Genomic DNA, 25804 nt, shown 5'->3' on the forward strand with positions numbered 1-25804 from the left:
TTTAAATTTAATTAGCCAACATATAATACATCATTAGTTTCAGATGTAGTGTTCAGTAATTTATCAGTTGCCTATCATACCCAGTGCTCATCACGTCACGTGCCCTCCTTAATGCCCATCACCCTGTTACCCCATTCCCCTCCAGTATGATTCCATTTATATGACCTCTCTAGAAAAGGGAGATCAATAAAAGGAGAAAGCTGTTCGGTGATTACCTGGGGTTGGCTGGGAGTTGACTGCAAATACGTACAAAGGCTGACATATCCTAAACTTGGATTGTGGTAATGGCTCAAAATCACTGAATCATTTACTGACAATGGGCTAACTTTATGGTATGTAAATTATATGTCAATCAAATTAAAAAAAACCCTACGTGAGGGTAGATTAAATAGATTTTTAAATTTATTTATTTATTATTTTTATTTTTATAGATTTTATTTACTTATTTGTGAGAGAGAGCATGAGCAGGGGGGAGAGGGAGAAGCAGGCTCCCCACCGAGCAAGGAGCCAGACGTGGGGCTTGATCCCAGGACCCCGGGATCGTGACCCGATCCAAAGGCAGATGCTTCACTGACTGAGCCACCCAGGTGCCCCATAAATAGATTTTTAAAAAAGAGTTTATTTATTTACTTGAGAGAGAGTGAGTGAGCACAAGTGCGATCAGCAGCAGAGGGAGAAAGAGAGGGAGAGGGAGAAGCAGACTCCCCACTGAGCAGGGAGCCTGATGCAGGGCTTGATCCCAGGACCCCAGGATCCTGACCTGAGCCGAAGGCAGACGCTTAACAGACTGAGCCACCCAGGCGCCCCAAGAGATTTTTCTGATGTGCAAGATTTCAACAAAACCTTATTCCACAGCTTGGGCAGCAACAGGAAGACAAAATTACCAACTGTGGCAGTAAACCAAGAAAAATGGAGGATGTTGGGTTATTAAGAGAACATTAAAAGATATGTCTGTACAAAGAGTCTATAGCAGTTTTATACCATACAGTCCCAAATTGGAAACAGCCCAGATAACTGTTACTTGGTGAATGGATAAACTGGCATGCTCATACAATGGAATACTACTCAGCGAGTAAAAGGAACAAATTCGTGATAAATGTTACCATATAAATGAGGATCTCGGAAAAATTTGTTCAGAGAAAGAAGCCAGACACAAAACATATATACGATATGGTTCTATTTATATGAAGCTCTAGAAAATAGAGATCTGTAGTAACAGAAATAAAGTCAGCTTTTGCCTGAGGCTGGTGGTAGGGATGGGCTGGGAATCGCTATGAGGGAATGGTAGTATAATAAAAATCGGTCTTTATTCTGGGTTTCTGGTGCACAGCTCCTAAAATCCTTGGAATTTCCTGAGCGATAGGAGCGTCTTTTTTATTTTTCTAAATATTTTATTTATTTATTTTGAGAGAGGAAGAGAGCGAGAGCAGGGGCAGGGGCAGAGGGAGAGAGAGAATCTCAAGTACACGCCACACCGAACGCGGAGCCTGACGCTGGGCTTGATCCCAGGACCCTGAGATCATGACCTGAGCCGACATCAAGAATCAGACGCTTAACCAACTGTGCCACCCAAGTGCCCCAGGAGTGTCTTTTGCTATTCATAAGGAGCCCCTTTCAGCCATACCTGAGTTTATGCTAATAAGGTGATTACTGGTGGGTCCCTAGAGAGCTTCAGGTTGGAGGCTGGTTACTAGCCTAACCAGAGAGAAAGAACTGAATAGGAATGTAGGGTGCTCCTTCTGGCTATGTTCCCCCCTTTCTCTTTCAAGCAAGGGAAGGTGGGGATAAGCAAGAGTGAGGGCAACTTTGCAGAAAGGGGGGAGGGGCAAATTAAGTTATAAGCAGCAATTGGATAGGAAGGACGGATTGGTCAACAGTTTTGTTTATGGTTTTATTTTTTTTATTTTATTTATTTTTTAAAGATTTTATTTATTTATTTGACAGATAGAGACATGGCGAGAGAGGGAACACAAGCAGGGGTAGTGGGAGAGGGAGAAGCAGGGAGCCTGATGTGGGGCTCGATCCCAGGACCCTGGGACCATGACCTGAGCCGAAGGCAGTTGCTTAATGACTGAGCCTCCCAGGCGCCCCTATGTTGAGTTTTAAACATTTCATATTTTAAAGCTAAACACAAAAGTGGACATTTACGTGATTTTAAGTAAGCTCTATTCCCAATGTGGGGCTTGAACTCATAAGCCCGAGATCAAGAGTCACATGCTCTACCAACTGAGCCAGCCAGGTACCCCCATTTAGGTGATTCTTTTTTTTTTTTTTTTTTTTTTTATTTGAGAGAGAGAACGAGAGACAGAAAGCACGAGAGGGAAGAGGGCAGAGGGAGAAGCAGACCCCCCACTGAGCAGGGAGCCCAATGCGGGACTTGACCCCGGGACTCCAGGATCATGACCTGAGCCGAAGGCAGTCGCTTAACCAACTGAGCCACCCAGGCGCCCCTAGGTGATTCTTTATTGAAAAAATAACATACGCATGTTATTAAAAAGCCTCCTTTTCACTTTTCACTTGTGGAACCGTATATTGCCCAGGAGGTACCTGAAACTTAAGTCAGAAAATGAACAAATCCACAAATGTGGTTATGACCGAATCAACAAGCAGCCAATTGCCCTGACAGATAACACTTGGGTTTCTCCATCTCTTGGTAAATATGGCATTATCTGCATGGAGGATCTAATTCATGAGATCTTCACTTGGAAGTGCTGGAAAATACTTCAGAGAAGCAAACAACTTCCTGGGGCCCTTCAGATGATCATTTCCAGGAGTGGAATGAAGAAAAAGACCACCCATTTTGTAGAAGGTGGAGATGTTGGCCACAGGGAAGACCAGATTGGTGGGCTTATTAGAAGGATGACCTGAGGTCTCTACAGTGATTATTTTTGTAATCTGGTCAGTTAATCAACAGTGACTGCTTTTAAATTGGAGGAAAGAAAGATACTCCTTGGGGTTTGTCCTTTGCTTCCTTTTTTTTTTTTTAAGAGTTTATTTCTTTGAGAGAGAGAGAGAGCACAAATGGGGAGCGGCAGAGGGAGAGGCAGAAGCAGGCTCCCCAGTGAGCAGGGAGCTCTGCTTGGGGCTCTATCCCAGGGTCCTGGGATCATGATCTTAACTGACTGAGCCACCCAGGTGCCCCTTGCTTCCTCCTCTGAAGAACATTATGCTTTAGAAAAAAAAATCCCCAACAGGACTCTTAGCAGGATCTCGAGTCCTGCTCTGTCTTGGGCCCAGACAGGATCCCCAGGATCAGCCAAGTTTGAATTCCCTCTTTTTTGGGGGGCTATACAGTTCACCTCCAGTCACCCAGGCTCACACTCCCAGTGTTGGCTTTGACTCCTCTCTTTCCCTAGCCTCCTGAGTCCAACGGACCATTCTTCAGCATCAACATTTAATGTTTTTTTTTTCTATACATGAGGCCATTCCTTAACCCTGCCCTTAAATCACCTCCAAGAAGTGACTTCCTAACTGGTCTCATAGTCTCTCTGTCTTTCAGACCTCCCTGGAATAATACTAAAATGATCTAAAATCCAAATCTAAAATCTAAACCATCTCCCTTGCAGACTCCTTGGCTTGGCCTTCAAGGCCTGCCCCTAACCCAACCCTGGAACTGACTCCCATCACTTTCTTAGATACCTTTCTCTGGCCCAAACACTCTTTCTTAGACACCTTTCTCCAGCCAAAGAAATAAAATCTTTAAAAACACTCCAGCCTAAACACACCCTACCCATTTTCCTGTCTTTGCCTATGCTGTTCCCTCAGCTAATGAAGCCTTCCACCCTCCGCCAACTCTCCAGCTATAGAAGTCCTGCGTATCTAGGTCCAGCCAAGTCTTACCTCTTTCCCTGTCCATTCTAGATAAAAGCAGTTCCTCCTAACTCAAAGCTCCATTACCTTCGCTCTCTCTTTTTAAAAAGATTTTTATTTATTTGAGAGAGAGATCACAGGGAGAGGGAGAAGCAGACTCGCTGCTGAGCTGGGAGCCCGATGTGGGGCTGATCCCAGGACCCCTGAGATCATGACCTGAGCCGAAGGCAGACGCTCCAGGGACTGAACCACCCAGGCGCCCCTCCATTACCTTCTCTTTACTATCTATCTATCATCTATCTATCTATCTATCTATCTATCTATCTATCTATCTATCTATCTACCATCTATCATCTATCTATCTATAATTGAGAGAGAGGACAAGCAGGGTCGAAGGAGAGGGAGAAGCAGACTCTTCGCTGAGCAGGGAGCCTGAGGTGGGGCTCCATCCCAGGACCCCGGGATCCTGACCTGAGCGGAAGGTAGACGTTTAACCGACTGAGCCACCCAGGCGCCCCTTCTCTTTACCTTTTAGCACCTTTACTGGAGTAGCTCTTTTGCTCACATATCGTTCCTATAACTACATTTTAAGCTCATTGTTTGCAACATGTGGCCTTCGAAATATCCTAAGTAAAATTCTCTTACATAGATCTGGGGGTCGAAGGACTGGAGAATACTAAACTCGGGCAAACACCAAACTCTGACTCCTCTTTTCTCCTTCCAAGTGGCAGGAGGGAATAATGCTGGTTCCTGGGATAAGCGATACACCTGCTGATTCTAGTTTTTTCCATCCTAAGATTCAGCCTTTGGGCCTCCAAACAAACGGAAGACCAAGACCAGGACCTGTAAACGTCTAGAAAAACCATAGGCCATTTCCATTTTCTGAGGTTCTCAGCATATTAAACCTGAAGATGTGTTAAAAGTGGGTTACACAAGTTGTGATGGGTCTGAAATCTTCCCATCCCTTTCTCCCAACCCAGCCGTCAGTCCGTCTCTGTGCCCTTACGTTTAATCTTATTTAAGGAAACATCGCAAACTGAAAATGGAAATAACCTTGGGTTATATCGTATTCTGGACTCTGTGTGGATAAGGAGGCGGCAGGCTGCTGCGCCCGGAGAGATGACTCTGCAAGAACGGTGGCGCCTGGTTACACAGCGCCGTGCAGTCAACTCCAGGCCGGGCCAGGGGAGCCCGCGCCGGGTTTCCTCCCGGCCCCGCACATGCCGCCTCCGGGAACAGGCCTTTCCCAGTGGCCCAGAGGATCTCCCACCCCTTCTGCCCCTGCCATTTGCCCCTTGAGCAAAGGGAACCGGACGCCCATCCCGGGGACCAGCTCCAGGCACCGGCGGCGCAGGCACCGAAGGGGTGGGGACGAAACGCCGGGCAGCGGGCCCACTAAGGCATCAGGGCAACCGGGCGCCGGAACAACTGCCCAGCCAACCCCGCCCCAGGGCGCGCGCGCCCCCGGTTCCCGATTCCGCGGCGGCCCGCCCCCTTCCCTCCCGCCCAACCAACAGCGACTTCCTGCCTCACGCCCAGCCAATCCCCACACTCCACGAAGAATAGCCCTAGGGGGCGTATGGGAAGGTGCAGAGAGCGATGGCCACACCGGCCAACCAAGTTCCGGAGCTCGCGTGAGGGGGCGGGACTTGGCGCTGGCCCTAGCTACTCAGGAGCGAGGGGCGGACGCAGGGCCGGGCTCCGCGCGGTGGGGCTCGCTCGCGCGGCAGCAGCGGTAGCCGAGGCCTCTTGGTTCTGCGGCACGTGACGGTCGGGCCGCCTCTGCCGCTGTCTCCACTGCAGCGCGGGGCCGGGTGTGCGGGCGGGTGGAGGCGCGGGCACCGCCGGCGGACCCCGTAAAGCTCGAGGTGAGGCAGGAGGCCCGCGCGTGTCCTCGGGCCTGTGAGGACCTCGGGGGGCTTGGGTGCGCGGCGCGGCGGCCCCAGGGCCGGGCGTGGCCGGGGCCGAGGGGGTCGGGCTGGGTTTGAGGGCCCAGGCCCCAGCAGACGCGCCGGCCGCGAGGGACGAGGCCCGAAGCGGGCAGCTTGGTGTGGGGAGCCAGGCCCAGGCCGCGCCGCCGGGGTCGGGAGGCGTGGCAGGTGCCCTGGAGGCTCCCTTGACCTCTGGGTAGCTCAGTTCTTCCTATGGCTCTGCTTCTAGGGCTTTCGGAGGCCTTTTACTGGCTGCCCGCGAAGCCGCGAGGTGGGTCGGAGTGAACCGGGAAGGTCTGCAGTGGGGCAGGGCCTAGTCCGTACTCCTAGCAGCGGGAGAAGGTGGTACCAGGCCGGGAGCGAGTGCCTGGGATTAGCAGCATTACAGGTTCAGAACTGGAAAATAAAACCGCAAAGCGAAGACCGAAGCCTAGCACCCCGAAGAGGGCAGAGAATGTGCCAGAACACGCCTGGGTCGAGGAACTTCAGCCTTAACATTTACACCTATTCGGGGGTGGGGAGTAATGCAGTCGGGAATTCAGTGGACATTTTTAAAAGCAGGATAGCACCCAAAAGCCCACGAAGGGCATGGCGTTTTATGGTGGAGGAAACTGAGACCCAGCGCTATGAAATGACGGGCCCAAGGTCATGCCATTAATTTTACGATCACGTTTGGGATTATAGTTGAGGGCAGGGCAGTTTCGGTGGAGGGGATAAGGTTACCGCCCTGGTTCAAGCCCTTTATGTCCCATTTGTTGTGTGAACTTAGGCAATTTACTTACCCTCTGTGTCCTAGTTCTCCCCAAATAATGGACATAATAATACCTGATGGAGTTGTTGTTAGAATTAAATTGGGTGTACAATAAGATAGGGAAGTCTGACACATCGTGACTGTTGTATAAATATTGATCGCATTAAGTTACTATAATCCAAATGCTCTTGGTCCACTACACTCACATCCTGCGCTTTGAACCAGCTCCTGTTTACCAGTATCTGAAGTCACATTTACTTACTTATTTTTAATTCAAATTTTAGTTAACCTACAGTGCAATATTGGTTTCTGGCTGAAACTACATTTACAGTAATGGGAGGGAGAAATGGATCTAGTGGGTCAACTGCTGGGCTTGGCACACGTGAATGCTGGTTGAGGGAAGTTAAACTGAGCTGAATATTAAAAGCTTGTGAGGACAAAGGTGAGCCACAGTTATGTCTCTTTACCTCTAAGAAATGGAACATTTTGTTTAATCTTTTAACGAGTAGACTTCTTTTGTTTTTAAGAGAAGAATTGTGTTGAGTTTTGAAATCATTCTGTAGCTTTAGCTTTTCCCGCATTGTTCGAGGGTCATGAATAGAACCACTGCCATGTTGTACACTTGCTGTAATTATACTTAGAGCAGACTCGGAACAGAGGTAAAGCACTGAGTGGGAGTTCTTTGCCCGTCCAGAGTGCAAAGCCAACAAACCTGGTAACTGGATCATGAGGAGGCTAGAGTGAATGAACTATGTATTGGAGTGAACGAGTCCTACAACGACAGACTTTCTGACCTATCTGAAAATGGGTGTTAACATCCCGCTCCACCTAACTATATTAACCGGACAGACAGTTCAACTAACACATTATCTCCCAAGAGCCATGAGAGGTAAACGTTTAGGCAGAAGCTGTTGCTGCCGTTTTGGCAATCATGCTCTTGCATCCTTTCATGAGAGTTCACTTTGCCCTGCGAGATAGCTTCAGGGACAAAATGACCGTTGGTAAGCAGAACGCAGAGTCTTGAATTCCAGGCCCAGCATGGTAATTAACTAGCTTATGAACCACCTTGGTTTCCCCATCTTTAAAATGGAAATGGGAAGTCTCCTGGCTGCCTCAACTTTCGGGGGCCACTGGGAGGGACAAATAAGATGGGGAACAAGGAACTAGTTTGAATAGTGTGCTGCACTGTGCAGACAGAACTGGCAGTCCGTAACAACTCCTGGGGAAAATAAAAGGGCCCAAACATAGTTGTAACCTATATAGCTCGCTGTAGAACTGCATCGGGAAAGAGCTGCTAGTTGGGCGCTTTTTTAACTGCAGCAAATGTAATTTTATTTTTTTTCTTTTTAAAGATTTAATTTATTTGAGAGAGAGCATGAGCGGGGGATGAGGGGACAGAGGGAGAAGCAGACTCTCCACTGAGCAGGGAGCCTGACATGGGGCTCGATCCCAGGACCCTGGGACCATGACCTGAGCCAAAGGCAGATGCTTAACGACCGAGCCACCCAGGCGCCCCTGACTGCAGCAGATGTGCTTTTAAATTAAGCTTAACTGTGAGCTGTGAAACCTATTTGGAGATTTTTTTTTTTTTTTTTTAAAGAATTTAGAGGATCTTCAGCAATGTACTCTGAGTATTCACATGTTAAACCTACTTAGGTTCTAGGAAAAAAGAAAGTGCTATGGAAAAACCAATTATGTTCCAGTCAAGGAAAAACAAAATTCAAAACTGTAAACAAGGTAGTACAGATATATTTTTGAATGAATGAGCATTCCCAATAAAGATCATGTTTTATGTAGTTCCCCCTTCTTAAATGCTTTTACTTTTTGACTAGATGCATGTGTAATACAGTGAGAAGGTATAAAGAGTAGTAAAATGGTTCATCTGTGACTGGAATCAAATCCCTTTTAACTGGTTCCTTTCCAATCTAAGGCTTAAAATTTCTTACTTGCCTTAAAACTTCGAGTATTAGAACCATTAAGACTTACATGGTATCACTGGGCAATAACTAGTAATAGTAGGAATCACTGCTAGCGTTGCTCGTATGTCCTGTAAGCCAGGCACGTGCATTTTGTTTATACAGTGACCCTAAGAAGTATATAGTGTTGTTGTTCTCAACTAAGAGCTGAAGAAACTGAGGGCCCTGAAGTTAGTAGTTCACTCAGTGGGCCAAGTTACTGGATAGTCCAGGAGGGATTGTGACTTCTGAGCTCCTTCTCATATATACCGCTGTATGTCTGTGACCTCGGACAGTTTCTGTAATTTCTCTTAGCTTTAGTTTTCTCCTGTGTCAGCTGAGGGTGATCAAACCTCCTGGGGTTCTTGTGAGGATTGTTAGACAACCCAAGATACTTAAACTCCATAAGACCAACATTTTGAAAAGGGTATATTAATAGATGAGTGGATAACCTGCATGAAAGAAAGACTGCCTCATTTCCTATTATATGCTGCCTTTAAAAAAATCACTTTTTTTTTTTTTTTGAACAACCAAGAACATTAGCTAGGTTATTTCTTCTTTTCCTCTTTCTAATTTCTCATGGATTAAAGGAATTATTTGAAATATCTTAACTTCTTTTAAGAGACAAGTCCCACAAAGAAAAGCCAGGAACCAAATGGCTTTACTGGTTAAATCTACCAAATACTTAAAACAAGAATTAACATCAGTCATTCACAAACTCTTCCAAAAATAGAAGAGAGCACACTTCCCACTCATTCTATGAGGCCAATATTACCCTGATACCAAAACCAGAGACTTCACAAGAAAACTGTAGACCTCTCTCTTTGATGAAAATAGGTGCAAAAACCCTCAAAATGCTAGCAAATGGAATCCAGCACCATATAAAAAGGACTATACACCATGCGAACTGGGATTTATCCCAGGAATGCAAGGTTGGTTGAACATACAATAATGAATGTAACACACTACATTAATAAAGGACAAAAACCACATCTCAGTAGACACAGAAAAAAGCATTTGACAAAATGCAGCTCCCTTTCATGATAAAAATACTCAACAAACTGGGAATAGAAAGAACTTCCTCAACCTGATGAAGAGACAAATAATCCCTTCCTGGGGATTTCTTCTGTTCCTCTTTCTAATTTCAGATGGATTACAGGACTTAGAGTTGAAATTTCCTAACTTCTTTTAAGAAACAAAGTCCCACAAATAAAAGCTGAGAACCAAATGGCTCCATTGGTGAATTCATTCAGAAACCTAGGGAAGAATTAATACCAATCCTTCCACAAACTCTTCTGAAAAATAGAAGAGAGTACTTCTCAACCCATTTAGTAAGGTCAGTATTCCTCAAACACCAAGACCAGACAAAGACTTCATAAGAAAAGAAAACCATAGACGAAAATACATGTTTTTTTTAACGTAAGCACTGCGCCCAGCATGGAGCTTGAACTCATGACCCTGTGATCAAGAGTTGCATGCTCTACTGACTGAGCAGCCAGGTGCCCCAGACCAATACTTCTTAAGAATAAAAAAATAGACTTGATAAAATATAAAAATTTAAAGTTAATAAACTTGAAAACAATAATATAAGCCTCCATTTGTTTTAAGGATCTTCTTTTTCCTAAATAGACCCTTATTGAGAATAAAGTTTTATGCCTTACAGGGTGCAAATTTACTATTTTTTTTAGTGTGCCTATTCCTAAAGTTGATCTAAGTGGTTGTCCGGATTTGCTGAAATTCAATACAGATTTGTCTGTTTCTGTTAAATAAGATATTACATGTTCAGGTGAAGTCTCATGTACATTATTAAATGTATGTAGTAAAATAATTGGGAATGTCTTTTTTCAGAATGTGCTGAGAACAGAATTACAATTAACCAGAAGTAAATTGAATTTTGGAGAATTCATGAACAGAAATCAGTGACTAAGCAGGAAAAAAATCACAGATAAACATGGACATTTCTGTACACAAATGCTAAAATTGTAGAGACACCATTGCAAGGAAGAGTTAAGAAGTCATAATAGTGTGATTAGAGGAAAGCAAGTTTTTCTGGCTATGCAAAATTATTCAGCTTTGCTGAAAAACGTTGGAGGAGGAGGCAGATGTATTAGACCTATGGGTCTACTATGAGAACTGAAGGTGTATTCACTCTGGTGGTACTAATTGTGCATCCAAGAACAAACTATTTGCGGATACCTACCTATAAAGTCCTGGACTCTGATAGACTTTGTATTATTTTTTTCTCTCTTCACAGCAGGCCTTCCTGCCAGGAGTACTGTTACCCACATCTGTAAAATAGGGAAAGAAGACTCCTGGGAGCTCAGTAAGCTGAGCAGGACCAGATAAGAGGAGCAGGGGAGTCTGGAGCCCAGGTTTCTCTGACATGACAGGTTACACCAACCACATGCACTGTACTGCCTTGGGTTATCAGGAATTAATTTTCTGAATCGGCAGTTTTAAGATAGGAAATTCCCGTCTCTAGGAGGCAAAATGAATTCACTCTTTTAAAAGTTAAAGAGCATGGACTGCAGTATTAAAAGTGAGTAGATTAGGTGCTCTTGAAGCCTCCTGTCCCTGAGATTTTGAGATTTGGGCTTTTTGCTCTGTCCTTGGGAAATTGGGGAGCAAGCCAGAAATCATATATATAATAATAGAGGTTAAATGTACATGTGTTTCATTCCTGCTTTCTTGGCTTTGTGTATGTTTGTCCATGCGAATCCAGAGGGTGGAGATCCTCTGGCCTGGATATAGATCGATAATTACATTCGATTACCAAAAACGAAACCCTTATAAACTGGAAGGAAAAGAGAAAGACGACCTCTTCACGTTCAAATTTCTCATCCAGCTCACGTTTCTGAGTCTTCCTTTATAATTTCATGCTTTACAAAAGTAGGTCAGTTTAAAGCTGGTGTCTGGACAACTTTGCTCAAGTCTAAAGTATCATCTTTGTTGATCCAGTATACATCATTTTAAAAAAGCATTTAATTTTGAACTAATCATAGACCTGTAAGAAGTTGCAAAAGTAGTACAGAGCAGTCCCTGGTACCCATCACCCAGCTTCCCCCAGTGGTAGCGTCACCATTTTTTTTTTTTTTTTTTTTAAGTAGGCTCCATGCCCATTGTGGAACCCAGTGTTGGGCTCGAACTCACAACCCTGAGATCAAGACCTGAGCCAAGATCCAGAGTCAGACACCCAACTGATTGAGCCACCCAGGCGTCCCCCCAGTGGTATCATCTACATAACTATAGTACAATCTCGAATCCAGAAAATTGACTTTGGTACAATCTACAGACCTTATTCATAATTTACCAGGATTTGCATGCATGTGTGTGTGTATGTATACATTATTCTGTGCAATTTTGTCATGTTGAGAATTCATTTTTGAAATTGTTACTTTTTTGGCATTATTTTTGTAGAAAGAATACTAGCATGAGTCTTAAGTGGTACTAACAAACCTGTGCATTTTTTGCAAGTTAGATAAAGAAGATAGGTTATAATATTACGAGTTTATTTTGATATTGACCAAAACCCCTCAAAGTTGATTTGTAGAACTAATACTACAGTATGTTCATAAACTCTGAAAACATAGGCGAGTATACATAATGTCATCAAGGTCACTTTTAATCTATAAAATATTTTTATGTTTCCAGATTTTTTTTTTAATCCCTTTGCCTCTTATGTTTCCAGACTTTATGGACACCATATTATAGATTGAGTTCCTGAAGGTCAGAGACCGACTTTTTTTTTTTTTTATATTTGATACCTACTTGGCAGTCGTGGAATTGGATGCCATCAACAAACATTGGTTTAGTGTTTCACTCTAGCCAGGTTTTCTGATGGGCATTAGATGGTTTTCTCCTTTAACCCGTTTGTAATACATAATTCCCAATCTAAGCCTGTGATTGCCAGAAAACACTCTTGAACTCTGCCACCCAGCTTTTATCAGAAGTCCAGTTGATTGATTGATGAGGATTTGAAGGATATGCAGTCTGTTGATTTCTCTAGAGCCTAGATATTATAGGTTTTATTTTTATTTTTTATTTTCTTTTTTAAAGATTTATTTGAAAGAGAGCACGTGTGCTTGCAAGCATGGAGAGGGGCAGAAGGAGAGGGAGAGAATCTTAAGTGGACGCCTGCTGAATGGGGAGCCTGATTTGGGGCTCGATCTCCCTACCCTGGGATCAGGACCCCAGCCGAAATCTAGAGTCAGATGCCTATCGGGGCACCTGGGTGGCTCAGTCGTTAAGCATCTGCCTTCGGCTCAGGTCATGATCCCAGGGTCCTGGGATCGAGCCCCGTATTGGGCTCCCTGCTCCGTAGGAAGCCTGCTTCTCCCTCTCCTACTCCCCCTGCTTGTGTTCCCTCTCTCACTGTGTCTCTCTCTGTCAAATAAATAAATAAAATATTAAAAAAAAAAAAAGATGCCTATCAGGAGTCAGATGCGTAACCAACTGATCCATCCAGGCGCTCCATAGGTTTTGTTTTTAGGTCTAGATTAACAGAAATCAGAACTTGGACCATATGGTGTTGGCCCCCATAGTATTTTGGGGTTTTTATTGACTTAGTCTTTGCTTACATTAAAGGATATCTTAAGACAGAGCCACACAAAACTCACATTTGTATATAACTTAAGGGCATTTTTGAGACAAGTTGTCCACTTCAGTAGATTCATAGATGTTAAAAGATTTTCTTGTTTGTGCTTTTGTTTTTTACTTGTGGGCTGTCCTGGAGGTCCATACCTGTAGTGATTATAATTTGACTAAGATAGGAATTTAAGCAACCCACTGTGAAACTTTTTCTTGTAGCACTGAGCTAGTTACAGGTCATGCATTCACCCAGCATTTGCATCCTGGCTCAGAGGGACTTTGCTGTAGAATTTAAGGTAAGAGTCTTGCAGTGATAAAAATTACGAGAGACCAGGAGAGAAGATGGCCCCTGAAAGAACCAGAAAATGAAGTGGTCTAAGAATATAATGGCTTAAAGTCGGGGGTGGGGGACCGGACTGCTATAATGGCATGCAGGAATGCGGGAAACCTTGCCCTTGAGGAGCTGATACCTCTTAGCATGAACTGTGAAACAGAAGAGAATTTTAGCAAATGTGGTCAGTGTTTCTTTATTACAGGAAAATGTTTCTCGGTTAAGGGCGCCTGGGTGGCTCAGTCGCTAAGCGTCTGCCTTCAGCTCAGGTCATGATCCCAGGGTCCTGGGATCGAGTCCCACATCGGGCTCTCTGCTTGGCAGGAAGCCTGTTTCTCTCTCTTCCACTCCCCCTGCTTGTGTTCCCTCTTCCGCTCTCTCTCTCTGTCAAATAACTAAATGAAATCTTTGGGAAAAAATTAAAAAGGTAATTTCTTTATTCACTTTTACTCCTGAACCTTCCAAATCTAGGAACCACTTGCCCTGTGGCTCAGGGGAAGTTGGGGTGTGTGTGTGTGTGTGTGTGCTGTTTGTTTTCTAAAAGCATTCTTGCTTTGTTGTTGAACTCCTTGTTATATATTTCCTATTGATAATCTTAGAACCAGGAAAGCAAAGTGACAGAAGTATGCTCTCTGCTTAGGATTCTGTCAGCGTAAAGACAAATGAAGACTTTAAAAGGGAGGAAAAAAACCTGAAATCCTCCTGGATGCTAAAATATGTGGAAAATCACGTTGTGTCTTTCAGACAAAAGCATTTGTAGAATTACCAAGTAGGGTGCACTGCACCGGGATGCAGGAACCTTGGCTTCTGATCCTGATTCTGCCAATAACTGCTTGTTGGCAAGTCGGTCTCTGGACCTTAGTCTTGTCAAAAAGGAGAGCTAGACTAGATTCCTATGGTATATTTCAGCCCCAGGATATTTTTGAAGGGGTGGGAGATCAAACATTTGAAGCATAATCGTGGAACATCTTTTTTTTTTTTTTAATTAATTTTTAGAATAGTTTTAGATTTACAGAAAAATTATGAAGATAGCACAGAGGAATCCCAGTTTCCCCTACTATTAACAACTTAAATTAGTGCAGAACGTTTGTTACAATTAATGAACCAATATTGATACATAAATATTAACTAAAGTTTTTTTTAATTCAGATTTTCTTTGTTTTTACCCGTTGTCCTTTTTCTGTTCCAGGATACATTACATTTAGTCATATTTCTTTTCTTTTTTTTTTTTTTTTAAAGATTTTATTTATTTATTCATGAGAGACAGAGAGAGAGGCAGAGGGAGAAGCAGGCTCCCAAGGAGCAGAGAGCCCGATGCGGGACTCGATCCCAGGACCCTGGGATCATGACCTGAGCCGAAGGCAGACGCTTAACCATCTGAGCCACCCAGGCGCCCCATTTAGTCATATTTCTTTAGGCTCTCCTTGGCTGTGACTGATCTTTAGATTTTCCTTAGTTTTGATGACCGTGACATTTTTGAGGACTACTGGTTAGGATGTTTTGTAGAATGTCCTTCTATTGGGATTTTGATTTGTGTTTTTCTCATGATTAGACTGGGGATAATGGATTTTTGGGAGGAAGACCACAGAGGTTAAAGTCCTTTTTTCATCACATTGTGTCAAGGGTACATACTATCAACATGACCTCTCACTGTTGATGTTGACCTTGGTCACCTGGATGAGATAGTTTTTGCCAGGTTTCTCCAGTGTAAAGTTCCCCCCTCTCTCTCCCCCTTCCCATACTGTGTGCTCTTTGGGAGGACATCACCTGGTGCAGCCGCGCACACATTAAGGAGTGGGGAGTTAGGCTCTCCTTCCTTGAAGGAGGAGTAACTGCATAGATTAGTTGGAATATTTCTGCATGGGAAATTTGTCTCTCCTTCCCCATTTATTTCTTTACCCATATATTTGTGTCAGTATAGATCCATGGATATTTATTTTCTACTTCAGTAGAAAATCTAGTATTATCTAGTACCACTTATTTTGTTGCTCATAACTGTTCTGCTTTGGCCACTGGGCACTCTTTCTTGTGTTCCTTTGACATATCCGCTCCCCCCCCCCCATCATTATGGGTGTTTTATTTTTGTTTTCTTTTTTGAACACTTTACTGGCAGTGTCAGATGTTCCAGGCTCACCTTGTGTATTTCCTGCCCCAATCCTAGAGTTGGCCGTTTTTCCAAAGGGCCCTGTTCCCTTTAATTGGAGGTGGTATTAAAAATCAAGATCTCAGTACTAGGTATATTTATTGCTACAGAGATGTAGTTTCTTTTAGGCCCTCAAGGTGACACAGGAAGGAAACGTGTGCATACTAACGGGCATATATGCGCCTGTCTATAAATACTACTGTATGTAACCCTCTGTAAATTAGCCACAGCATGAGTTTACATTGATGTCTCCAGCTCTCTCCCGTTACCGTAGGGGCTCTTCCAGCCTCTTTCCTTTGCTTACCCATCAGTTCCCACACCCAGTGGTGAGAACGTGGCTCCCGCCATCCACCGCCCATATACTCGTTCATTTCCAGCATACGCATACAGCAGCATCAGCTTTGTGAACCTGTCCCTGTGGGGGTAACTTACCAGCTGGATAAGTGCTTTTGCACCGTCTGGTTTACAGACTCCACTTGTTTCTGAAGTTACGTAGGTCAGCATCTTCCCTCCATCCCTTCCAATGAGGTGGTTAATATATCTGTAACACAGAACGATTGTCACATCCTGTGTGCTTGTCCTTGGGCCACCTGACTCCTAAAGGATTTTCTAAAATTTTCATCCATTGAGATTCATTCTCTATGCTGTGAAGTTTCATGGGTTTTGACAAATGCATAGAGTTATGGATCCATAATCATAGCATCCTATAGAGTAGTCTCACTGCCTGAATTATCACCCTGTGCTGATGTGTTCATCCTGACCACTTCCCCCGAACCTCTGGTAACCACTGATCTTTTTACTGTATCTGTAGTTTTGCTTTTTTCAGAATGTCCTATAACTGGAATTATACAACACGTCGCCCTCTCGGGCTGGCTTCCTTCACTTAGCAATATGCACTTAAAATTCATCCAAGTCTTTGTATGGCTTGAGAACTCATTTTTTTGAGTTGCTGAATAATATTGCAGTGCAGTTTGTTTATTCATACAGCTATTGAAGGATATTTTTGATCCTTCCAAGTTTGCGGTGGTTATAGGTAAAGCTGCTAGAAATACTGGTGTGCAGGGTTCTGTGCATCTGCAAGCTTTCAGATCAGTTGGGCAAGTACCTAGGAACATGATTGCTGAATAGATGGTAAGACTCGTTTAGTTTTGTAAGAAATTGCCACACTGTCTTCCAGAGGGGGTATGCTATTTTGCATTTTCACCAGCAATGAATGAGAGCTCCTGTTGGCTTCACACCCTTGCCAGTGTTTGGATCTTGGCCATTCTAATATGCGCATGCTGGTATCTTATGGTTTTAATTTGCAGTTAGCTAATGGCAAATGATATTGAGCATCTTTTCATATGCTTATTTTCCATCTGAGTATCTTTGGTGAGGTATCTGTTCAGAATTTTTTGTCCATTTTGTAACTGGATGGTGTGTTTTCTTATTGGTGAGTGTGAGTTCTTTGTACATTTTGGAAACCAGTCTGTCATCAGATGTGTGTTTTCCAGGTATTTTCTTCTTGTCTGATTTGTCTTTTAATTCTCTTAAGTCTCACAGTTGATTTTTTCTTTCCATATATCTTACTTTCAATGTTTTACGTAAAAACTCACAAGATCACCTAAATTTTTTCCTATGTTTTCTTTTAGAAAGCATAGTAGTGCAACATCCTGTATAAATACCCACCCAGTCAGTGCTACCTTTTGGATTCCATTTGGTGTAGGGGGACTGAAAGAAGATGGGGGGGATTCTGTGTCTTGGTAATGTTGGATTTTCATTAACAAAGCAGAGAATTAAGGTCACCTTAAAACGTCTTGTTGAATTCTTTGTAAGTATGGACAAATCTCTAACAAAACTTGGAACATTTAAGCTGACTTACTGGTGGTTCTTGGAACTAGAATAGACCTATTGGCAGTAGCATTTTGGGGGGGGGTATTGGCAAATTCCTGGTGTTAACGCAGCAGATACAAAGCTGGCAGAGGGTAAGGCTCATTAAGTGTAAGAGCTCTGAGAGGCATGGTTTGGCGAGACTGACTCCTCACAGGTTCCACAGCCCTCTGAATAATGTGAAAGGAACAGATGAATGCCTGCACACTTCTCTTCCCTAAAGAACCAGGTTCTGCACCTCAGAGTGTAGAGGAAATGGCAGTGGGCGAGGAGTGCATTTTCTGAAGCTTGCTAGAGACTTTCTTTGTTGTTCCTGACAGGACAGGTAGCCAGCCTTCTGCTCTCTGAAAACGGTTTTCTTTGCAGGGGGACCACTCTGCCTCCCCAACACAGATGCCTTCTTTCCCCCTGTTCCTTGGCCCACAGCCTGGGCTCGCTGTTCTGCAGTGGCTCTGCCCTCACTAACCCTATCTGGAACCACGCCCCCACGCCCCCCCCACCCCCCGACATTCCAGATCACTCTCTCCTAAAGGCTCCTCCTGCCTGGTCTTCCTGTCTTCTGTTCGTTATACCTTCTCAGTATGCAACTACACAGTAGCATTCTGTCTAGTGTAATAGAAATACAGGATTTGCATTCTTTGAGTCTCACTTATTAGTTGTGATAATAAGTAGTTTATTTTGATTTAATTAAGTCTTGATTCCTAACGTGTAAAATAAAATGAGAGTAATACCTCACGGGAGGTTTACGTGAACAGTGTACATGAAAGTGCTTTATAAACTGGAAAACAGAGCCCAAATGGATTATTCATAAACCCTAAGTGATGGTTCTCAAAGTGTGGTTCCTGGGACTTGTTAGAAAGGTAAAAATCCAGGCCTGGACTGAATCAGAAACTCAGACTGAGCCCCAGTAGTCTGTTTCAGCAAGCCCCCCACGTGATGCTGATAGCTGTTTAAGTTTGGGAAACACGGCTCTACATTGTACTTAAAAACCAAAGGAGAGCTATTGCAGTCTGCCCAGGCTGCTGTATAGAATACCGTGGCAGGGTCTTAAACAATAGGAAATTATTTTCTCTCAATTCTGGAGGCTGGAAGTCCAAGATCAAGGTGTTGTCAGGTTTGGCTTCTGGTGAGGATGTTTCTCCTGCTTGCAGAGAGCTGCCATCTGGCTGTGTCCTCACGTGGACTCGCCTCTGTGCATGAAGACTCCTAGTGTCTTATGTGGACAGCAGTTTCGCTGGATTAGGGCCCTACCCACCCTGTGACCTCTTAACCTTAAGTACTTTCTTGAAGGTCATGTGTCTAGATATAGTCCCATTGGGAGTTAGGGCTTCATCATGCAAATTTGGGCAAGGGAATACAATTCAGTCCATAGCAGCAATATATCAACACATTAAAACTTATTGAGGAAAAAAAAAATCAGTCCTACCTTTTTAAAGGTAAGTAGTTAGCCCACCAGACCATCTCCCTGATTAGTTTTTTTCCTTAGACAGTGGTATTCCAGCACAAGTACTCTGTTCTAAGTAATCCATTGCTTTGTGCTTTTAATTACTACTGGTCTTAACATATTTTATTTACTGTGAAAAAGTCAGCTTTTAAACTTTTATGCTTTAAAACAGTGTACTGTTTTAGCTGTGTTTGGGGCTAATTTGGTTTTGTAGCGTATACCGGGGAAGTTAATCACCATTTATAGCATTGTTTCTTTTCTTTTTTTTTTTTTTTATTTTTTTAACATTTATTTTTTTAAGATTTTTAAAATTTATTTATTAGAGAGTGAGAGAGAGAGCGCAAGAGGGGGTAGGGTTAGAGGGAGAAGCAGACTCCCTGCCGAGCAGGGAGCCCGATGTGGGACTCGATCCTGGGACTCCGGGATCATGACCTGAGCTGAAGGCAGTCGCTTAACCAACTGAGCCACCCAGGCGCCCTCTTTTCTTTTCTTTTTTAAATGTTTTATTTATTTAGGGGCACCTGGGTGGCTCAAGTCAGTTAAGCCTCTGACTCTTGATTTTAGCTCAGGTCATGATCTCAGGGTCTTGAGATGAAACCCCGTGTGGGGCTCCATGCTCAGCGTGGAGTCTGCTTGAGATTCTCTCTCTCCCTCTACCTCTCCCCACGCTTGCACGCACTCTCTCAAAATAAATATAATCTTTAAAAGGAAAAAAGCCTGCGTACCAGGGGGGTGGAGCGGCAGAGGGAGAGGGATAGGCAGATTGCATGCTGAGTGCAGAGCCTGAAGCTGGCCTCCATCCCAGGACCCTGGGATCATGACCTGAACCAAAGTCGATGCTTAACCGACTGAGCCACCCACCCAGGTGCCCCTATAGCATTGTTTCTATGAGAGAGAACATGGGAGTTGTATAAGATTGATGTAGATAAAAGGGTTGAATCAGCCTGTTTCAGAGAGTAAGGTGTAAATCAAACAGCAATACTGCTATATGCCCTTGCAGAAAACAGAGGTCTTTCCAGTGAATAAATGAGAGATTACTTGTATTTTTTAAGTATATAAGAAACTGAAGCAGAATGTTGACATTAAGAGTTTTTTCTAAAAACTAATACGAGTCCTAGGAAAGGTAATGAATGATTTTACTTAGCACTTTTATTTTCCGTACTAAATGCTAATTAGGAATCCAGTCTCTCCCTTCTTTCACTTTGTGAACACAGTCCTAAGATGCATAAATAAAGAAATACCACTAAATAATGCATGAAAATCTAGTTCTTTGTGTCAGGTTACTCACTATAAAGGATTATAAAGTTCATAAGGAATTTGGCATTAAATTGAGCATTAGAATAAATTGATCTGCATTTTTCTAGAAACTCAATTGGTCAAAATGGCAGCGTTGGTTATGAATTGGGGCCATTCGAAGTTTATGAAGGAGCTCCTTCAGGTTTTTTTCTTTTTCTTTTTGTACTTTGCCTAAGAAATAAAGGTCTCCATTGTAAACAAGAGACCAGAAGTATTAAGCTCAGATGTTTTTTCTTAATTTTTGTTGTTGTTGTTGTTGAATTAAAAACACATAAGATTTACTATCTTTTTTAAAAAATTAATTTTGGGGGCACCTGGGTGGCTCAGTTGGTTAAGCGACTGCCTTCGGCTCAGGTCATGATCCTGGAGTCCGGGATCGAGTCCCGCATTGGGCTTCCTGCTCAGCAGGGGGTCTGCTTCTCCCTCTGACCCTCTTCCCTCTCGTGCTCTCTGTCTCTCATTCTCTCTCTCTCAAATAAATAAATAAAATCTTTAAAAAAAAATTAATTTTTGTTGTTGACTTACTATCTTCAGTGTTATTAAGTGTACAGTTCTGTGGTTTAAAGTATATTCACATTCTTGTGCACTCATCACCTCCATCCATCTCTAGAACTCTTTTCATCTTGCAGAATTGAAACTGTACTATGTACTATTGAATCATGTTGTGCATCCATGGGACTCAGCTTTTGTATCTTAAAGATCTGTGGTCCTTGGGGCGCCTGGGTGGCTCAGTTGTTAAGCGTCTGCCTTCGGCTCAGGTCATGATCCCAGGGTCCTGGGATCGAGCCCCGCATCCGGCTCCCTGCTCCGCGGGAAGCCTGCTTCTCCCTCCCCCACTCCCCCTGCTTGTGTTCCCTCTCTCGCTGTGTCTCTGTCAAATAAATAAATAAAATCTTAAAAAAAAAAAAAAGATCTGTGGTCCTTGAGAAGAGGACCCACTGCCACCCATGACAGTCTAACACAAGATACAAGGCACCTAAGTGTTTGAAAAATAAGAGATAAAAGTAGCTGGTCCTTGGTTTAATATTTTTGTTGAGTCTTAAAACACTAATTTAAAACCATATCTAAACTTGATGATCTTTGAGCAATAGCTATTAAATCTTTAATGTGAGGCTATTCAGCTCTTCTGTTACCATGTGATTGTAAATTGTAAATTAATATGCAGAAGAGGCTTTTGTCCATCGTCAAACTCTTTAAATGCAAGCAGTTAGTTTGAAATTGCATTCAGACACCCTGGGTCTGGGTAGCCAACGTTCTATATGGGGACAATTGTTTTGAGTTCCGTTTTGGAATTTTCTTGAAATTCAGTCTTTTAACTAACTGATTTTGGGAAGACCCTCTTTATCTCTCTGGGCTCACTTTCCCTTTTTTTTTTTTTTTTAATGTTTTATTTATTTATTCATGAGAGTCAGAGAGAGGCAGAGGGAGAAGCAGGCTTCCCACCTAGCAGGGAACCCCATGCGGGCGGGACTCAATCCCAGAACCCTGGGATCATGACCTGAGCCGAAGGCAGACGCTTAACCATCTGAGCCACCCAGGCGCCCCTGGGCTCACTTTCCTTATCTGTAAAATAAAATAGTCACAATAAAGTTCTTTTAGCTCTGATTTGAAAGCCTTAATTTTATTTTTATTTTATTTTACTTATTTTTTTAAAAGATTTTATTTATTTGATAGAGAGAGGGAACACAAGTGGGGGGGTGGGAGAGGGAGAAGCAGGCCTCCTGCTGAGCAGGGAGCCGCATGCGGGGCTCGATCCCAGGACCCCGGGATAATGACCCGAGCCGAAGGCAGACACAGCGACTGAGCCACCCAGGCGTCCCTTGAAAGCCTTAATTTTAAATAAGAGAGGGGTCAATGATCTTTATAAAATGTTTAAAAGGAAGTGATAACATTTCACTGATTGTACTCTTTTTTTTTATATTTTTATGTGTAGATGATGGAAGGGAAGTGGTTGCTGTGTATGTTACTGGTCCTTGGAACTGCTATCGTTCAGGCTCATGAAGGACACGATGATGATATGATTGATATTGAGGACGACCTCGATGATGTTATTGAAGAGGTGGAAGACTCCAAATCGAAACCAGATACTAGCGTTCCTCCTTCTCCAAAGGTTTGAAGTGGTCTTTGAATCTATTGGTTTTACCTCTTGAGATAGTCAAAGGGTGAAGGTAAATTTGGATCCTTTTCCAAGGGGAAGCAAAGTCAGCTAAAATAGCAGGCTTTCTTATATGTTGCCACTGATAAATTATATATATATATATATATATATATATATATATATATATGTATAATCGTGAGCCAGCTATAAAAATTTGGGATAATTGAAAGCAAATCTTACTAAGAAGGGAATCATGCTGAAAATTGAAATTCTTGATACATTTTTATATTTAACACAGGTCACCTACAAAGCTCCGGTTCCAACAGGGGAAGTGTATTTTGCTGATTCTTTTGACAGAGGAACTCTGTCAGGGTAAGTGTTTCTTAGGGGAAAATGTCTTAGAGGCAAACATCATGTAAATATGATGTGATAGTGGATTCATTTTTGGATAGCATTTTATACAGTAAAATGTCTTAACTATTTTATGTCCCTAGTGTTCGTGCTCATTTAGGAGAATTTAGAACATGTCCATTTAGAAAAGTTTTTTAGAATATGTGGGTCTAATTTCCATTTCTCTTTCCCCCTTGTTCTTTTGAACTGAGGAATTTTTGTATATATTGTTCTTTTGAACTGAGGAATTTTTTTATATATATTGTTCTTTTGAACTGAGGAATTTTTTTCTCTTGAGTCTTAAAAAGAGTGGAGGGGCTCCTGGGTGGCTCAGTCGGTTAAGCGTCTTGACTCTTGGTTTCAGCTCAGGTCATGATCTCGCAGTCATGGGATCAAGCCCTGCGTCGGGTTCCATGCTCTTTGCATAGTCTGCTTAAGATTCTCTCTCCCTCTCCTTCCCACTCGTGCGTGCTCTCTCTCTCAGTAACTAAAATCTTAAAAAAAAAAAAAAATTATTTCATGGGTTTGGTACTTTTTCTTTAGGTTTGTGAGTTGAATAGAATGTATTACTGTTTGTGTGGCAGATTTAAAAGTTGAAAGTAGTAGAGTGGTTAAGTAGGCTAAGAAGACTTGGATAGATCTGCTTTTGTTAGTATTTACATTGTTTCTTTTCACAGGCTAGCCGTTGTTTAAATCTTAATTTGGGGGTTTGTCTTAATTACAGGTGGATTTTATCCAAAGCTAAGAAGGATGACACTGATGATGAAATTGCCAAATACGACGGTGAGAGTCCATTTGATTTACATAGAATAGCAGATTGAGGCTTCACGTGTGGTTTCTATAGTGTCCCTTAAGGCTAGTTTGAAAAGAGTATGTATACATTTTAAGATTTTTCCTTGGAAGCTTTGCTGTCTGTGTGTTCATAGGATTAGACCTGTTGACTGCTTTGCACCATAAAATGGAGAGGTAATGTGTCACCTGTGGTGCTGTCTGTTGGAAATGGAAGGTCTTTCTAGGTATTGATGAAGTGAACACGCTACAGGTTTAAAAACCATATCCTAATACTTGTCACATGTGTGTGGTTAATAGGCTAGCTCTCATAGGTAAATGGAATAGGTTAAAAATTTGCCAATATGATAGATGTGCACAACTTGGAGTTTTGCTTGTACCATTTAAGGGATCTTCAAAGGCATAATTAGGAAGTGGATTTTTTTCTGATGTCTTACAGGAAAGTGGGAGGTAGATGAAATGAAGGAAACAAAGCTCCCAGGTGATAAAGGGCTTGTGTTGGTGTCTCGGGCCAAGCATCATGCCATCTCTGCAAAACTGAACAAGCCCTTCCTGTTTGATACCAAGCCTCTCATTGTTCAGTGAGTGAAATGTTTGCTTTATAGAAACTTCCCAGATCTCAGGAAATTATTACTCTACTCTAAAAAATTATAAGAATAATTATATATTACAGTAGCGGGTTTGTGGTGTATTTAAGTATCTTGTAATCCAGTATTTTTTTTTTCCTTCCCAGTAAATTCTTTTGAAACAGATTGACTTATTTTTCTCCTGATAGCAAATGATCAGGATTTTATAAAAAGTGTACACTGGGAATCTGCATTAAAGTTTTGTTTTATTTTAACTTACATTTGGGGGGTGGTTGGGTAGCCATTCAAAAGCAATAGAAAATGAGGGGCACCTGTCTGGCTTAGTCGGTAGAGCATGCAACTCCTGATCTTGGGGTGTGAGTTGGAGCCCCAGTTGGGCGTAAAAATTACCTTAAAAAAAAAAAAGTCTTCAAAAGCAATAGAAGATGGAATTTTTCTTAAGGATAAAAGTATGACCTGTGATAAAACATGGGGGAGAGGGGAAGTAAATTAAGAAATTTGATCTTTCAGAATGCCTTACGGTTTTCTACTTTTCTCTTTGAAATCAGATATGAGGTTAATTTCCAAAATGGAATAGAATGTGGTGGTGCCTACGTGAAACTGCTTTCCAAAACCCCAGAACTCAACCTGGTAGGTCCTTCCTGTTTCCTTGTGGCCGCCCACAATTGTCTTTTGAGAATCTTAGAGAAAAGGAAAGACAATCTTGTAAGACCTGGGAAAATGAAGGCCTCCTCTCCTACTGTTGAAATATTTAGAGGATTGGGAATATTGACTTAGACTCTTCTTTGGTTTTTATTTGAAATGTGAATTTCAAAGCCATCGTGCCTTATCCCTGATTTCTGTTCTGTGTAATTTTTAGTTTTGGCAAAACTTATTTCTTTGTTTTATGAAAGAAGCAGTAACTATCTAGATACATGCATTACTCTTTTTTTTTTTAAAGTACCTTCCTATATCTTCATGTAAAGTTCTCTGGTAATTTCTGGTTATTCCTTTTCACTGGTATCTATATAAGCCTCGTAAATGAATCAACTTTTTCTTTAAGGTGCCAAAAATTTACTTGGGATTTTATTAGAGGAAATAGCATACTTTGAAAGTTTGCTTTTGAACACTTTGATTGAGTCACTTAAAAATAATTCATTTTTGTTTCTGAAGGATCAGTTCCACGACAAGACCCCTTATACGATTATGTTTGGTCCAGATAAATGTGGAGAAGACTATAAATTGCACTTCATCTTCCGCCACAAAAACCCCAAAACCGGTATATATGAAGAAAAGCATGCCAAGAGGCCAGATGCAGATCTGAAGACCTATTTTACTGATAAGAAAACACATCTTTATACATTAAGTAAGAAAACATATTAATTTGGGGGTGTTATGGCACTATACATTTATCATCTGTTTAATTTAAAAATTGCACATCTGCAGAAGACCCACGCCTGCAAATAAGAGTCTCTGTTGACTTAATATCTTAGTGGTAAAAAGGACTTAATTTCTCAGCACTAAGAAAAGCTTCTTTTCCCATAGGTTGAATTGAGAAGTGGGGTTTGAGACCGTTCTAAGAGTAAGCTTTTATGTTCCATAAAGAGCTTTGCTGATTCCCCTCATTTTCTCCCATTGTGTATTTTGTTGTTGATAACATGTTAAATAATGGGACACAATAGAAATATATGTACATTTTTTTCAAATTATCTTTCATTTGAACTTTGGATGCTCCAATACCTAGATAGTTGGGGTTTGTGTGTGTGTGTGTTTAAGATTTTATTTGTCAGAGAGAGCACACGCAGGGGGAATGGTAGGGCACAGGGAGAAGGTGGCTCCCCGCT

General features: G+C 42.4%; 1 protein-coding gene across 2 annotated transcripts in view; it reads left to right on the plus strand.

Moving 5' to 3' along the window:
- The first annotated feature begins 5518 nt into the window (after positions 1-5518).
- Positions 5519-25804, plus strand: part of CANX (calnexin) — a 34201-nt gene continuing 13915 nt past the window's right edge. For both annotated transcript variants that reach the window (XM_045890473.3, XM_045890481.3), the window contains exons 1-7: positions 5519-5678; positions 22051-22227; positions 22514-22587; positions 23330-23388; positions 23834-23975; positions 24530-24611; positions 25134-25326. In XM_045890473.3, the coding sequence (XP_045746429.1) occupies positions 22051-22227; positions 22514-22587; positions 23330-23388; positions 23834-23975; positions 24530-24611; positions 25134-25326 (727 nt within the window). In that variant the 5' untranslated portion in view covers positions 5519-5678. The remainder of the gene's footprint in view (positions 5679-22050; positions 22228-22513; positions 22588-23329; positions 23389-23833; positions 23976-24529; positions 24612-25133; positions 25327-25804) is intronic.

Source organism: Mirounga angustirostris, unplaced genomic scaffold, assembly GCF_029215605.1.
Source record: "Mirounga angustirostris isolate CCGP_5_RB_7025 unplaced genomic scaffold, mMirAng1.0.hap1 SCAF_7, whole genome shotgun sequence".
Classification (NCBI taxonomy): Eukaryota; Metazoa; Chordata; class Mammalia; order Carnivora; family Phocidae; genus Mirounga; species Mirounga angustirostris.